Source organism: Lissotriton helveticus, chromosome 11, assembly GCF_964261635.1.
Source record: "Lissotriton helveticus chromosome 11, aLisHel1.1, whole genome shotgun sequence".
NCBI lineage: Eukaryota > Metazoa > Chordata > Amphibia > Caudata > Salamandridae > Lissotriton > Lissotriton helveticus.
Genome location: NC_136072.1, coordinates 647,313,917 through 647,327,983, shown reverse-complemented (window position 1 = coordinate 647,327,983; position 14,067 = coordinate 647,313,917). Strand labels below are relative to the sequence as shown.

The following is a 14,067-nucleotide window of genomic DNA, read 5'->3' as shown; positions in this document are numbered from 1 at the left end:
CAATGACCTGGACTGATGCGGAGAAGATGAAGTGTTTCACTTTCTTGGATTTTTTTTTAACTTCATGTGGTACTTGCCCAACTATGACTTACGCCAAGAGTGGCTCTGTGAACGGTCCTGGAACCTCCCACATGACCGAGATGGATAAGTTACTTACCTGTAATCCTAGTTCTCTTCCAGGGGTATCCTCCTCAAAGTCATAAGCACTGAATATTCCCGCCCATGTGCGGGACCCCGGAAACAATATAAAAATATATATGTAAAAACACATATATCTAGCTCCACATATATGTACGTACATATATTATTTTTCTCATACCAATGCAGCCCCAAAAAAGAGGCTAACACAATGTAAAACCTTGTACATGTACTGCAATTATAAAGGAAACAAAGAACACATTAAATCAAATATCCTTTGAATTTTGTGTTTTAATGAGTAAAACCACTCACAACACCTGAGAATTGCTCATAAAAAGACATTGTTAGCCTCAGGCTGCATTGAAAAGCAAAACCATAGAAAATGAAAGCATTTTCAACAAAAACCTGGCACTGTGCCTTTAAGGCAGCCCTGACCCCAGGCTTCCCGTCATGCCTCAGGGGTGACAGGTAGGTCAGTTGTTCTTTGCATAACCCTGATGTCAGGGCTAAATACAAATATAAAAACGTACAGCTCTCATTTACCTGGGGAGGCGGGTGGGTTGCTTATGACTTTGATGAGGATACACCTGGAAGAGAACTAGGATTACAGGTAAGTAACTTATCCTTCTCTTCCAGGGGATCCTCATCAATAGTCATAAGCACTGAATAGAATAGCAAGCCCAACAACCACCTGCAGGTAAATAAGAAGTACATCTTCTACCTTAAAAGACCCAACATCACAGCCCAGACTGGCTGTTAAACAGATTCCGCAAGGAGGCTTGGCCTACTTGGGTATCTGCTCTCGTGTCAGAATCAAGACAATAATGTCTGGTAAATGTATGGACGGACCGCCAGGTCGCCGCCTTATAGATCTCAGACATGGGCACATTATTGAGAAAGGCTGCAGTTGCAGCTCTTCCCCTGGTGGAATGCGCCTTGGGAGAAAACCCCAGGGGTTTTTGCGCTAGCTGGTAAGCAAGTTTAATACATGAAACAATCCATCTGGAAATGGAACGTTTTGAGGCAGCATGGCCTGTCCTGATCGATCCATAGTTAACGAAAAGATGATCAGAATGACAAATCACTTTAGACCTGTCAAGATAGAATTTTAAAACCCTTTTCAGGTCTAAAGAATGCAGAGCCCTCTCAGCTGGAGTAGAGGGGTTGGGGAAAAAAGTGGGCAGAGAAATGGTCTGATTTACATGAAAATCTGACACCACTTTAGGCAGAAAAAATGGATGCGTCCGCAGCACCACCCTATTCAAATGGAACACCGCGTAGGGTTCTGATGCACAGAGGGCTTGAATCTCGCTCACTCTGCGAGCTGACGTGATAGCCACCAAAAAAGCCGCTTTACTTGAAAGATGTTGTAAAGTAGCTTTGTGAATGGGTTCAAAAGGAGGACCCATTAACTTTGATAGCACCAGGTTCAACTCCCAGGGTGGAGAAGGACGACGCACTGGAGGGTATACTTTTTTCAACCCTTGCAGGAAGTCCTTGACAGATGTTAGCTGGGAAAAAGAGGTTTGAGAAGGTGACCGCTTATAAGCAGTTATGGCGGCTAGGTGCACCTTGATGGAATTAAATTTTAAAACCTGCTTTAGCCAGATACAACAAATAAGGAAGAACTGCTTCTTCTTGACATTTGATCGGATCATGACTATTCTGTATACACCACATATAGAATCTCTTCCACTTGCATGCATACGAATGTCTGGTGGAAGGACGCCTTGCCTCTTTCAGAATGAACATGCAGTCCTCTGGCAAACCTAGATGGCCGTATTGGATGACCTCAGGAGCCATGCTGCCAAGCTCAGTGACGGAAGGTTGGGATGGTAGATCCTCCCGTCCATCTTGGACAACAGGTCCGGCCTGCATGGTAGCCTCTGTGAGGAGTCACTGACAGGTGAAGCAGGTCCGTGTACCACCACTGCCTGGGCCAATCGGGAGCAATCAGAATCATTGTTGTGCACAAGTGTGTTAGCTTGCTCACCACCTTCGGAATCAACGGGAGAGGTGGAAAGGCGTACACAAATTCGTTTGACCAGTCGATCAAAAGAGCATTCCCTCTCGAGCCTGGCTGGTGGAACCTGGAGGCGAAGCTTTGGCATTTGGCGTTTTGGTCGTCCGCGAACAGGTCTATGGTGGGACGACCCCAGGATTGAAAAAGTTCCTCTACCACTTCGTCGTGAAGAACCCAGTCTTCCTTGTCGTCGAAATGACGGCTTAGAGCGTCTGCCCTCACGTTTTGCTCTCCTGGAAGGTGCACCGCCGTGACAGACAGCCTGCGAGCCAGAAGCCAATGCCAGATCCTCTGCGCTTCCAACGACAACGTCCGGGAGCGCGTTCCCCCCTGCTTGTTCAAGTAGTACATCGTGGTAGTGTACTCCGTCTGTACTAGCACAGATGCCTCTTGGATTGAGGGGAGGAACGCTTTGAGAGCTAGGTGGACTGCTCTCAGCTCCAGCATGTTGATATGGTAAGTGCTTTCCTTGTGTGACCACTGACCTTGCACCTGCAGTGGGCTCATGTGCACTCCCCAGCTCAGAAGGGAAGCGTTCGTGATCAGTGTTTGCACAGGGGGAGGTTGGTGGAACAGGACTCCCACCTGCATATTCTGAGCTTTTGTCCACCACGGAATAGAAGCTCGAGCTGCGTCTGAGATGGTGATGTGATCGTCCCAGCGAGCCAATTGCTGACCCCACTTGTCCTCCAGATCCTGCTGAAGAGGACGCATTCGAAGTCTGGCATTCGGGACCAGGAAGATGCAAGACGCCATCGACCCTAGCAGGGAGGCAATCCTGCGCACTTTCTGAGCCTTGCCGCGAAGAATCAGTTGACAGTTCTGGGTGATTGATGATTGTCTCTCCTCCGAAGGAAACACTTTTCCTGCTTCGGAGTCTAGAAGAGCTCCAAGGAAGTGGATCCTCTGGGTGGGCTGAATGACTGACTTTCCGAAGTTGACATGTAGCCCTAGTCTCTGGCAGAGCTGTATACAAGTCTGGAACTGATCTCTTACGCTGACTGGGGAAGGACCTTTCACCAGCCAATCGTCCAAGTATGGGTACACGAAGACCCCTCTGCGGCGTAGAGCAGCTGCCACCACTGCAACACACTTCGTGAACACCCGAGGGGCCGACTTTAACCTCTTCGATGCTCATGACAAGGTCAGCTCGTCATGCAGTACACTGGAGCTGTGCTTATGACGAGTTGACCTTGTCATGAACAATGGGAAAACAACAATATCAGCACCCAGCGGGAAAAGCCTTAGCATTCAAGGTGTTAACCCAAACGGTAGGACTTTGAACTGATAGTGGGAGGTCCCCACCCTGAACCGAAGAAATCTTCTGTGACTGGGGTGTATTGGAACATGAAAATAAGCATCTTGAAGGTCCAGCGAACACATCCAATCTCCCTTCCTGAGATGTGGATATATTTGGTGAAGCGCCAACATGCGAAATCTTTCCTTTTTGACGTGCAGATTTAGTGTTCGCAAGTCCAGAATGGGTCTGTATTCTGCCTTCTGTCCTTTTTTCTTGACCAGAAAATAACGGGAGTACACCCCTTTTCCCCTCTGAGAGACCGGCACTCCCTCGATAGCTGACCTTTCGAGTAGAGTGGCGACTTCTCTTTGCAGTAGGTGCAGCTGATGATTTGATGTTGACATCGGGGGCAGATGATGAAACGAAGACAGTACCCATTCTGAAGCGTAGACAACACCCATCTGTCTTTTGTGATGCTTTGCTACTCTTTCAAATGATTTGCCAGGCTTCCCCCCACTGGAGTGGTTCACGGCGCTGGGGGAAGAGACGACTCATTGCTTGGATTGAGTCTTGCCGGTGTTGTTGCCTTGGCGTTGATTACTTCCTCCCTTGTAATTACGCTTTCCTTTGTACTCGGACTTTTGCTGCCCCTGCTGTTCGTGGCTCTTCTGCCAGTTCGGGGTTTGAACCCGCTGCTTTGTAGAGCCCTTGTTGAAGGAGCGAAATTTCCTCTTGAACTCCTTCTTCTTCTCAAGACTCACCGCCTTGAGAGTTTCCAGCTCTGCCTTCATGCGCTGCATCTCTTCGTCCGCACTTGTGCCAAACAACCAAGTACCTGAAAAAGGCAAGTTCAATATGTGCGCTTGAGCTTCTGGTTTTAAAGCCGTTAGGCGCAACCATGATGACCTCCTTGCCGTTACCCCATGAGCATACCCAGGAGCTGCTAGGGTAGCCCCATCCGCTGCGGCGCTTATCACCTGGTTGGAGACTTGACTGCCTTCCAGGAGGATCTCTTCAAAGTCCTTATGATCCTCTGCTGGGAGTTTCTCCACAAAACGCTGCAGAGAATCCCACAGGGATCGGTCATAACGCCCCAAGAGGGCTTCCGCATTGGCAACTTTGAGAAAAGCCGCTGATGTATTGCAGACCCGCCTTTCCCACGAGTCTTACATCTTACTGTCCTTATCCGGAGGCACAGTGGAGGATGAGGCGACTGCATTGGACTTCCTCGCCGCCGCGATAATCACTGAGTCCGGGGGAGGATCAGATCTAAGGAATAGCGGTTCGTCCTCTGGAGATTTGTACTTTTTAAGAATCCTTGCCGGAGCCGCCTTGACCGTCGCTGGGGTTAAGAAGATGTCCATAACTGGCTCTTTAATCCCCGGCACCAAAGGCAGAGAGGTTTGGGTGCAGACCTATGCTGTAGTGTTTCAAAAATTACTGAGGTCTTGATCTGCAGAGCTTTTAAGGTAACTCCCAGCTGAAGAGCTCCCCTACCAAGTATGTCCTGAAAAGTGAAGATATCATCAATTGGAGATACCCTCGTTGAAGGAGAGTCTGTTAGGGTAGGAGAGTAGTTTCTGTGAGAGCGGGTCGAGGAAGAAGAAGTAGAAGGAGTTCTTCGCTCTCTCCTTGTGCTTCTTGATCGTGATCTACGCCTGCTGGTTCGCACCCGGGAGCGTGATCTTTCCTTCTGGCGAACTGGGGAGCGCGATCTTTCCCTCTGGGAAACTGGGAAGCGTGATCTTTCCCTCTGGCAAACTGGAGAGCGTGATCTTTCCCTCTGGCGAACTGGGGAGCGTGACCTTTCCCTCTGGCGAACTGGAGAGCGTGATCTTTCTCTCTGGCGAACTGGGGAGCGTGATCTTTCTCTCTGGGGAACTGCAGAGCGTGATCTTTTTCTTTGCCTCACCGGAGAGCGTAACCGTTCTCTAGGCCTAGAGAACGGTTGCTGCATCCGATACGTTGTTTCCTTGTTCTTAGCCCAGTGATGAAGTGCCTTGTACCATCTCGGTGAAAGCCTGACAGTAGGCGACTTTGGAGCTGAATCTTTCACTGGAGAGTGTGATGGAGGCGTTGCATCCCTTTGCGAATGTCTGGATTCCTCGCTGCCCGACTTATAAATAATTAAATCTGGGACAGAGTCCGAACCTGAGCCAGCCGCAGACCTGGAGCGACTGCGAGAGTCCCTCTGCTCTGGAGACCTCTTCCGCTTGGCAGCGTGATTGTCACTCACTTGCGAGCCCTGGTCATCCCCTGCAGCTGAAGCGGATCCAGACGACCTTAGAGACTGCTGCGCCACTGGTTGAGGCTGAACCACTGGAGTCCCATGCCTTGACTTCGACTTCCGAGGAGGTGAAGTCCATAAAGGCTTTTCCAACGTCGAACTTTGTTCATCTCTCGACGGCGAGTGTCCTGCCGACGTTTGTGAATGCCTCGACATCGAGCGTCGATGGTGTGACGCCAATGGAGGAAGCTTCGACGTCGAACTGCCATGGTCCTTCGATGACGATGAATGCCTCGACGTCGAGTGCCGATGGGTCGTCGACGGAGAATCCCTCAACGTCGATCACCGATGACCTGGCGACGACGGAGGATGCTTCGAGGTCGATCGCTTCTTCGGCGTCGATCCCCGATGACCTGGCGACGACGGAGGGTGCTTCGACATCGATCGCCGATGACCTGGCGACGAAGGAGGATGCCTCGACGTCGAGCATCGATAGCCAGATGACGACGGAGGCTGCCTCGACGCCGAGCGCCGATGACTAGGTGACGGCGGAGGCTTCGACGTCGAAAACTCTACCTGACGTTGAGCCGCCCTGCTTCAACGGTGACCTCTCTCGACGCTGCACATCGCCCGGTTGACGGCAGCGGACTTTTCTTGACTTTCGACGCTGAAGACTTCACCTTCTTCATCGTTGGAGACCTCGACGCCGATCCAGACGCCGAAGGAGAGCAGGTCGGGACTTTTTCCGACGTCGACCGCTTCTTAAGTCTCTTTGGAGAACTACCTCTCTTAGAAAGTCCATAAATCCTGCTTCTTTCTCTGTCCTTGATAGTTCTGGATGACAAGGACTGGCAGTGGACACAAGATGCTACCTCATGAGAGTCAGGTAGACAGCGAATACACACTGGATGTGTATCTGACCAAGCCTTCTTATGCCCACAGACAGGGCAGGTGTCAAACAGAGCCTTAGGCATTTTGAAAAAAAATAACCTTTATTGAGCCCAAAAAAGGTATAACTATCTCTAAGGTGGGAGCTGATAACCAGGGTCTTGACAGAAGGAGCCGGAAAGAACAACTGACCTATTTGTCACCCCTGAGGCATGATGGGAAGCCTGGGGTCAGGGCTGCCTTAAAGGCACAGTGCCAGTTTTTTGTTGAAAATGCTTTCATTTTCTATGTTATTGCTTTTCAATGCAGCCTGGGGCTAACAGTGTCTTTTTATGAGCAATTTTCAGGAGTTATGAGTGGTTTTACTCATTAAAACTCAAAATTCAATGGATATTTGATTTAATGTGTTCTTTGTTTCGTTTATAATTGCAGTACATGTACAAGGTTTTACATTGTGTTAGCCTCTTTTTTGGGGCTGCATTGGTATGAGAAAAATAATATATGTACGTACATATATGTGGAGCTATATATATGTGTTTTTACATATATATTTTTATATTGTTTCCGGGGTCCCGCACATAGGCGGGAATATTCAGTGCTTATGACTATTGATGAGGATCCCCTGGAAAAGAATTGGAGTGTTGCAGAGTAGTCATGGCAACAGCAGCTTCAAGAAGCGCTCCCTCAGCAGCTTAGGGTGCATGGTGCAGCAGTCCTCACAGGGACTTGGAGTCATGGTCTGACTCCAAGCACCAAAGACAAACCAGGTGAGGGTATGTCACAGACATATCTGCCTGCAACAGACACCACAGGGCGTAAAACCCACCATTTTTTGTGGGGACATACCCAACACTGGCAGAAAAAAACGTTTGTCAGCTCGCTGGGATGGCACTTATATAGTCCCACGCCGGTCACTTCCATCGTGGACCCCAACGCCACCTACCACCAGAAGAGCTACTCCTTGAAAAGTTTCCAGAACCAGTCTGACTGATGGGGAATGTTTTGAGATAAGGAATCTGAGGTTAGAAGTCTCTATCAGATATTTAAATATAAATCTATGCTAACAAGCATGCACCAGGCGAAATAAGCTACATAGGCCTCACAGCCAAAGTATAACAAAAAGATTCCAGTGTATTCTCTTCTGTATGGCAGATGCTCTCACATGGGTCAAATATGTATATAAAATAACAACATTAAAGTTGCTACTATTCTGAGTTCATTTATAATTTTGACAGTGTCATATGAACGTTTCTAAGAAAGTGAGGAATGAATGTTTGTTCTGCAGTGACAATCAGGGGTACAACTTCAAACGTACCCTATTATGCTCCAAGTTTTTGTTTGTAAACATTAAACATCATTTCCATGGAATTATTGGTAATACATTTGTTCACAAGCATACTGTAAGTATATCTGCACTGATATCAATAAAGCAGAAAGTTCACATTTTGCTCCCAGTGTCAGAGTGGTTTTATAAGGATTAACAATCACATTGCATGCTATAGTCAGAACAGTGTACATCATCTATGCAGTGTGAAAGGGATATGAATATTTTAAAAAACTATAGCGTTATTAAGTGTTTAAAATTAAGTCTGATTAGAAATCTCCAAAGTATACCTTGAAATTAGGCACTTTATATATCAATCGTTTCCTGTCACGATATGTATAAACGGAAAAGTCTTTGGATTTGATTGTCCTGCAAAGGAAAATAGAAACTATTCAGAATGGATATGACTTTCAAAGAATTCCTAACAATTCTCTTTTACAGCGAACTACAGTAACACATCAGTTCTGGTAAGTAACAAGAGCATTCTAATTTTATTCCATAAACTTTCAATAATTTTTACAACGAGAATCGTTTAATTACACAATATTTTGTGTTCAACTAACATCAAAGCTGGTAAGGATGCAGGTACTTGCATGGGGAACAAGCAGTGGTAAAGCCAATCTCTTTGAATGTTTTTTTTACACATTCTCCATTTACTAGCAATTGCAGATGTTATGCGGATAAGTAATTAGGTGAATGTGAGAATGCATGGATACATAAGTGAGTATATAGGTGAATTAAAAGGAGGGTGACACCATGGATGGATGACCAGGCATGTTATTAGGTGCAGGAATGGATTAGTGAATTCAAGCATTACGCAGGAAGACATGCAGGGATCAATAGGTGAGTGACTGTACAGGCAACAGAAACAAGCATTGGCATAGCCAATAGGTCTCGCCTTTGGGAACTTGTAAGTAAAAAAAACAAACGGAAGTGTAAGACTTCACGTTTACATTTACTGCATCCTAAATACGAAGTAAATGTACACGTGAAGTCTTATACTTCAGTTTTTTTTTACTTACAAGGCCCCAAGAGGCAAAACCTATTGGCTATGCCAATGCTTATTTATTGAGTAGCTTTACAAAGTGTTAAACTTGACCTCAGAGTGATGGAAGAGAAACGAAAAAAGGGAGTCATGAAAGTAAAAAACACAATGAGAGTCCAGCCTGATGTTTATGAGGGGCCCAGATCCGACATGCTTTTGTCGTTTCCTCGATAGTTTCAGTTAGTGTTAGACTTAATTAAAAGCTTGTGTAAAAAGCTGAAAAGAAAGGGGGAGATGTGGGCAGAGCTGCCGTTTTGAGACTTTGGGAACCTCGTTGGAGTCCTAGCATCAAATCAACATCCTGTGATTCTGGGCACATTCTTTAACCTCCAAATGCCCAGCAAAAAAAAAATCGATCTTGTAATATAGTTCTCGCGTAAAGCGCTCCAGTTTTCTAGAGCCGAGTTTGCGCTATATGAAACCGAAAAAAAAAGTTCGGTCTTTATGACTGTTCTGAACCGATGGGATCCTAGGGTTGAAGCTCTTCATACGATGCGGATTGTGGACCCACACGGCGCTTGCACCACGTAGTTGTCTCTTCAAGGAGTGTTGTTGAATTAAGGTGTTGTGTAAAGTGTCTTGCTGGCCACTGACTGACGTCTTTTACCCTTTCCTGCTTGCAGGCGGAGAGCGCCGACAATCACTCCCCGTTGTCTCTCTGCGAAGGTCAAAAAAACAGGGGGAAGTAGAAGGGTATGCTAGGTCCACCCTCATAATACAATAGTAGACCTACAAAATCCGAGATGTCGGATAAAGAACCTAGTAAAAAGGAAACTTCGCTCACTCTGAGTCGGAAAATCAGTAGGAAAGGAAAGATTTACTTTCTTAAGTCCCCTCACTCACCAGGCTTGGTAACATGCTTCATCAGAGGGGCCATCTCAATCTGCTGCGGATTGAGGCGTGCTGCGACTTGCGAAGTTACGTAGGAGCACTTTTTCGAGGAACTATGTGTAGTTCAATGATGTTGTGGAGTGGAAGAAGTGAGTTAAAAATACCTAACTAATGGGCAAATTAACTTTATTCTGGCTCCTAGTCGGTATGTCTAAAAACGGGTAAGATACTGGGAGAACCTAACTATAGTAGGTTAGGGGTCCCTAGTAAACGTCAACATGTTTCGAGCCTCGCCAGAGCTTTTCTTCAGGACAACACAGGGTCCCGCCCTGTGTGTACCCCTCCAATAGAGTGACCTAAATGGCGAAAATAATAAAGTAAACGCTGCAACTAATAAGCAAACGTTAGTTAATACATCAGATAAACTATTTGTCTCGTAGTATTCAGTGTAAAGCAAAATTAAAAGAGCACTTAACACCCTTTGGTGAAGCTCATTCTAGTGAATAGTCTATCTAACCACAGTTTGTTTACCTTTAGAATATCCCCCAGGTGCCAGACTGGATTTGGAAAGCTTTCACAGAAGAGATCCCACACTCCAATATGTGGCTCCGCAGTGAATCTGTCCCACCCCAGAAGTCACAAAAAAAGCCACGTGTAGGCACCACCCTTGCACAGTGAGGTCACTGTCTTTCTTGACTCTATCAGCGCCCTTGGACGCAGAGCACAAAACCAGAAGCACCGCTAACCAGAACTCTAAGTTGGAACTTTTATAGATGGAAATAGAGTTCATTTCACAGAACTGGGAGGCCAGGGAGGAATCGACAGTTAAACAGAGAGTCCACCCAAAAGAGTGTTACTGAAGGCAAGCAACCTGTTCTGCTGGTAAAATAATACTAACTGCAGATTTCTCACCTTTAGAACAGATACCAAAGCAGTGCCTTCCCAAGGTAGATGGTAAGTGGAATGGGCTTAGATTAAAAAGTCCTGCAGAGCAGAAAGTGTGAAATGCCCTTCATATCGACCTGGCTGTCAAGGCAATAGTGTTCCGTCAAAGGGACCCATCATACCTACATTTCTGTCTGACAGATATCAAGAACAAGCAGTCTGTGTGCCAAAGCAGTGGTAGCAGCTTTTGCCCTGTTGTAATAAGTCCACACTTCTGGAGGCTACTGAAAGTCAATTTTTCCACCACTATTCCTTTTTTTGCTCCGGAGAACGCCACAAGAATCTGATTGTCCACCAATGGTCTTTGGTGCATTCGATGTAAAGGCTCTCTTGAGATCCAGCCAATATAGTCTCCCCTTCTTTGAGAGGTGAGGCAATTTTAAGAATGTTTGGAGGGGGATGTGAAAGGAAGACACAGATTTTTACAAAAGGGCAACCCGGTTCCTCAAAATCAGTTTGTCTGGGAAAATGTGGAGTAAAGCAGCTGTACCCCAAAAGCTTGGAGCTCACTCAAGCGATAAAATATGTTGTAGGCTCCAGATAACAAATATTTCCAAGCGCTCTACGTAAACGGACTTTGTGGAAGGATGTCATGCTTCAAAGATAACATCCACAAACTCGGAAGATATGTCAAATGAAGTTACCTGCTGCCACTCATTATACATAAATCAAGGTGTAAATTGCAGGGGCTGGAATGCAGAACTCTGCCTGGCTGCTGTGACAGAAGATCCTCCGTAAGCAGAAGCCTGATTTAAGGAATGATGTTCATGCCCAGAACTTCCTGGTACCACCCTCTCCTGGCCAAATCCAAAGCCATTAGGATGATTTGAGACCCGGTCATTTCTAATCTTCTTTAAAACTTGAGGCAGAAAAGGCAGAGGCAAAAAGACATACAGGCGTCCTATGCTCCACTCTAGCCAGAAAGCATCTCCCAGAGAAAGCCTTCTTGGAAACTCCAGCAACTCTTCAATGTTGCAAGATGCACTTTGCCATATTGAGCTATAATAAATAAGCATTTGTGAGCCGTCAAGCACTGCAAGCCAGGCTCGTCCGCCCTGGCATTTAAAGGTTCCTCCAAGTGGTTCACGATCAGGGAGATGGCATAATGCTCCAGCCAAATCCAGAGGCACAGAATCCCCCACTCAGTCCTGCTTGTTGCAGAACTACAAGGCAGTAGTGTTGTCCGTGAGAACCTCTACCAGCCTCCCCTTGATGGATGGCACAAAGGCCCTGAACAGAAGGTGACTGGACCACTACTCCAACAGACTGGTCTCCGTTGGAACCCAGACTCCAAATCAGAGTCCTTTGATCTTCACCTCTCCGAGATGATTTCCACAAGCCACCAATGGTGCATCCATTGCTACCGTCAGATCTGAATGGGGCAGGGAGAGAGGTTTGCCGCTGGTCTCATTCTGGTCGAGCAGGCTGGTCGAGCAGCCAACTCTGCAGATCCATTGCAGTCTCCTCTGAAACCTGGTTGAAAACCCACAGGTTTCCTTTGTATTGGACCCACGGAGGACTCAGATTCCACTGCAGAGCCCACATATGCCACCTGGCATAGTCGAAGAGCAGGATGCCAAAATGCCAAGAAGTCTCTGAACCACTCTTACTAGGGCCCAGGACAGAGGCTGAAACATCAGGATCATAGAACCAGTATAAAGGAAGAAAACAAGTGACTTACCTGTAACTTCAGTTATCCAGTATTGGTGTCTTACATAGATTCACATACTTGAATCAACCCTGCCGTTGGGAGTCTCACTGTAAATTTTAAAACAGCAGTAATATATCTTGCCGTAGGCCACAATGCATTGCACCATCACTGCATTAGCCCATCCATGTTCTTTTGTAAAAAGAACCAAAGTCAAAACACAGCCAGTCAGACATCAGCACCCTCAAGAACACTCCACAGAGAGGCAAGACCCTCAGATTTTCTAGCACAAGTGACAAGAGTATTTATAATAATAAGGGAAGCCTCTAAGGGGAGGAGGGTGGGTCGCATGTGAATCTATGAAAGATACCAATACTGGATAACTGAAGTTACAAGTAAGTAACTCGTTTTCTTAACCAGTATTGGATCTTTCATAGATTCACATGCTTGAATCAGAACAGCAAGCAGTAGTAAAGAATATGTATTCAAATGTAACTTTGTGGATGGTGGGTATCATACAAATAACAATTATATATATATATATATATATATATATATATATATATATATATATATATATATAAACCTACTGGCGATAGCCAGTAGGTATATATAGTTAGGATTGTTTTCCATAGGGAAATCGCAACATTCTATTGGAAATAACTTTGGCGCCGGTTGAGGAATCTTCCTGAAATTTTCCTTAACTTTGCCTCGTGGCGCTCCGGTCCTTCCCTGAAAGTTTGGGGGGGATTCGTCAAGCGGGGGCCGAGATAAAAGGGGGGTCCCAAAACGTATTTTCCCCATGTTCATTTCCGTAGGGCGGTTGGACTCACTTTTAGCCCGAACGGCTGAATGGTTTTCCACCAAACTTGGCAAAATTGTAGGGACTGGTAGCCCGATGTGCCTTTGCTATGTCTCAAGATATGTGCTCCAGTGGTTTTTACGAAAATTAACTTTGAAAAAATATATATTGGGCTACATTGGGCTATATATATGTTAGAGCCCAAATGTAGCCCAATGTAGCCCAATGTAGTCCAAAGATGGCCACCAGAGACAAAAAAAAACAAATGTAGCCCAAATATCAGCCAGATGTAGCCCAACTATGGCCCAATGACAGAATGTCCCAGAGTGTTCTAAAGAACAACTAAAGCGCTAACAGTCTTACTTATGACAAAAGTATGGCACACCTGAAGTCATCTTGATTGGAATAAAGTGTTAACACTTAAAACATTTAATTTGCAAAGGAACAAAATGAGGGGGTTCATTTTGCCATAGAAATTATGATTAGTGCTGAAGAAAGAAAAATTAGGGCACATTTTGAGTGACTTCTCAAATCCTCTTATTTTTCATTAAAAAAATTCTGATATGCAGTCTCCCAAGATGGCCACCAGAGACAAAAGAGCCTGTGCTTAAAAACTCTGTTAGCAAAGCAGGCATTTGAGATTTAAAAAACGTTTTAATATATAAAAACGTTATCCGCTAATAGAATTAGCATTTAAAAAACCTTGCGAATTCAATGAAAAAACCATAGGTTTCAGGCCTTATATAGTTAGGAATTAGCATTTAAAAAACCTTGCGAATTCACTGTAAAAAAACATAGGTTTCAGGCCTTATATAGTTAGGAATTAGCATTTAAAAAACCTTTGAAATTCACTGAAAAAACCATAGGTTTCAGGCCTTATATAGTTAGGAATTAGCATTTAAAAAAACCTTGCAAATTCACTGAAAAAACCATAGGTTTCAGGCCTTATATAGTTA

General features: G+C 45.5%; 1 protein-coding gene across 8 annotated transcripts in view; it reads right to left on the bottom strand.

Moving 5' to 3' along the window:
• Positions 1 to 14,067, bottom strand: part of LOC144791723 (disintegrin and metalloproteinase domain-containing protein 9-like) — a 2,314,109-nt gene that overhangs the window by 2,067,296 nt on the left and 232,746 nt on the right. For all 8 annotated transcript variants that reach the window (XR_013602453.1, XR_013602452.1, XM_078666491.1 and 5 more), the window contains one exon: positions 8,131 to 8,209. Coding sequence is in view for 6 of the 8 variants with exons in the window: in XM_078666491.1 (XP_078522617.1) it covers positions 8,131 to 8,209 (79 nt within the window). In the remaining 2 variants the exon portion in view is untranslated. The remainder of the gene's footprint in view (positions 1 to 8,130; positions 8,210 to 14,067) is intronic.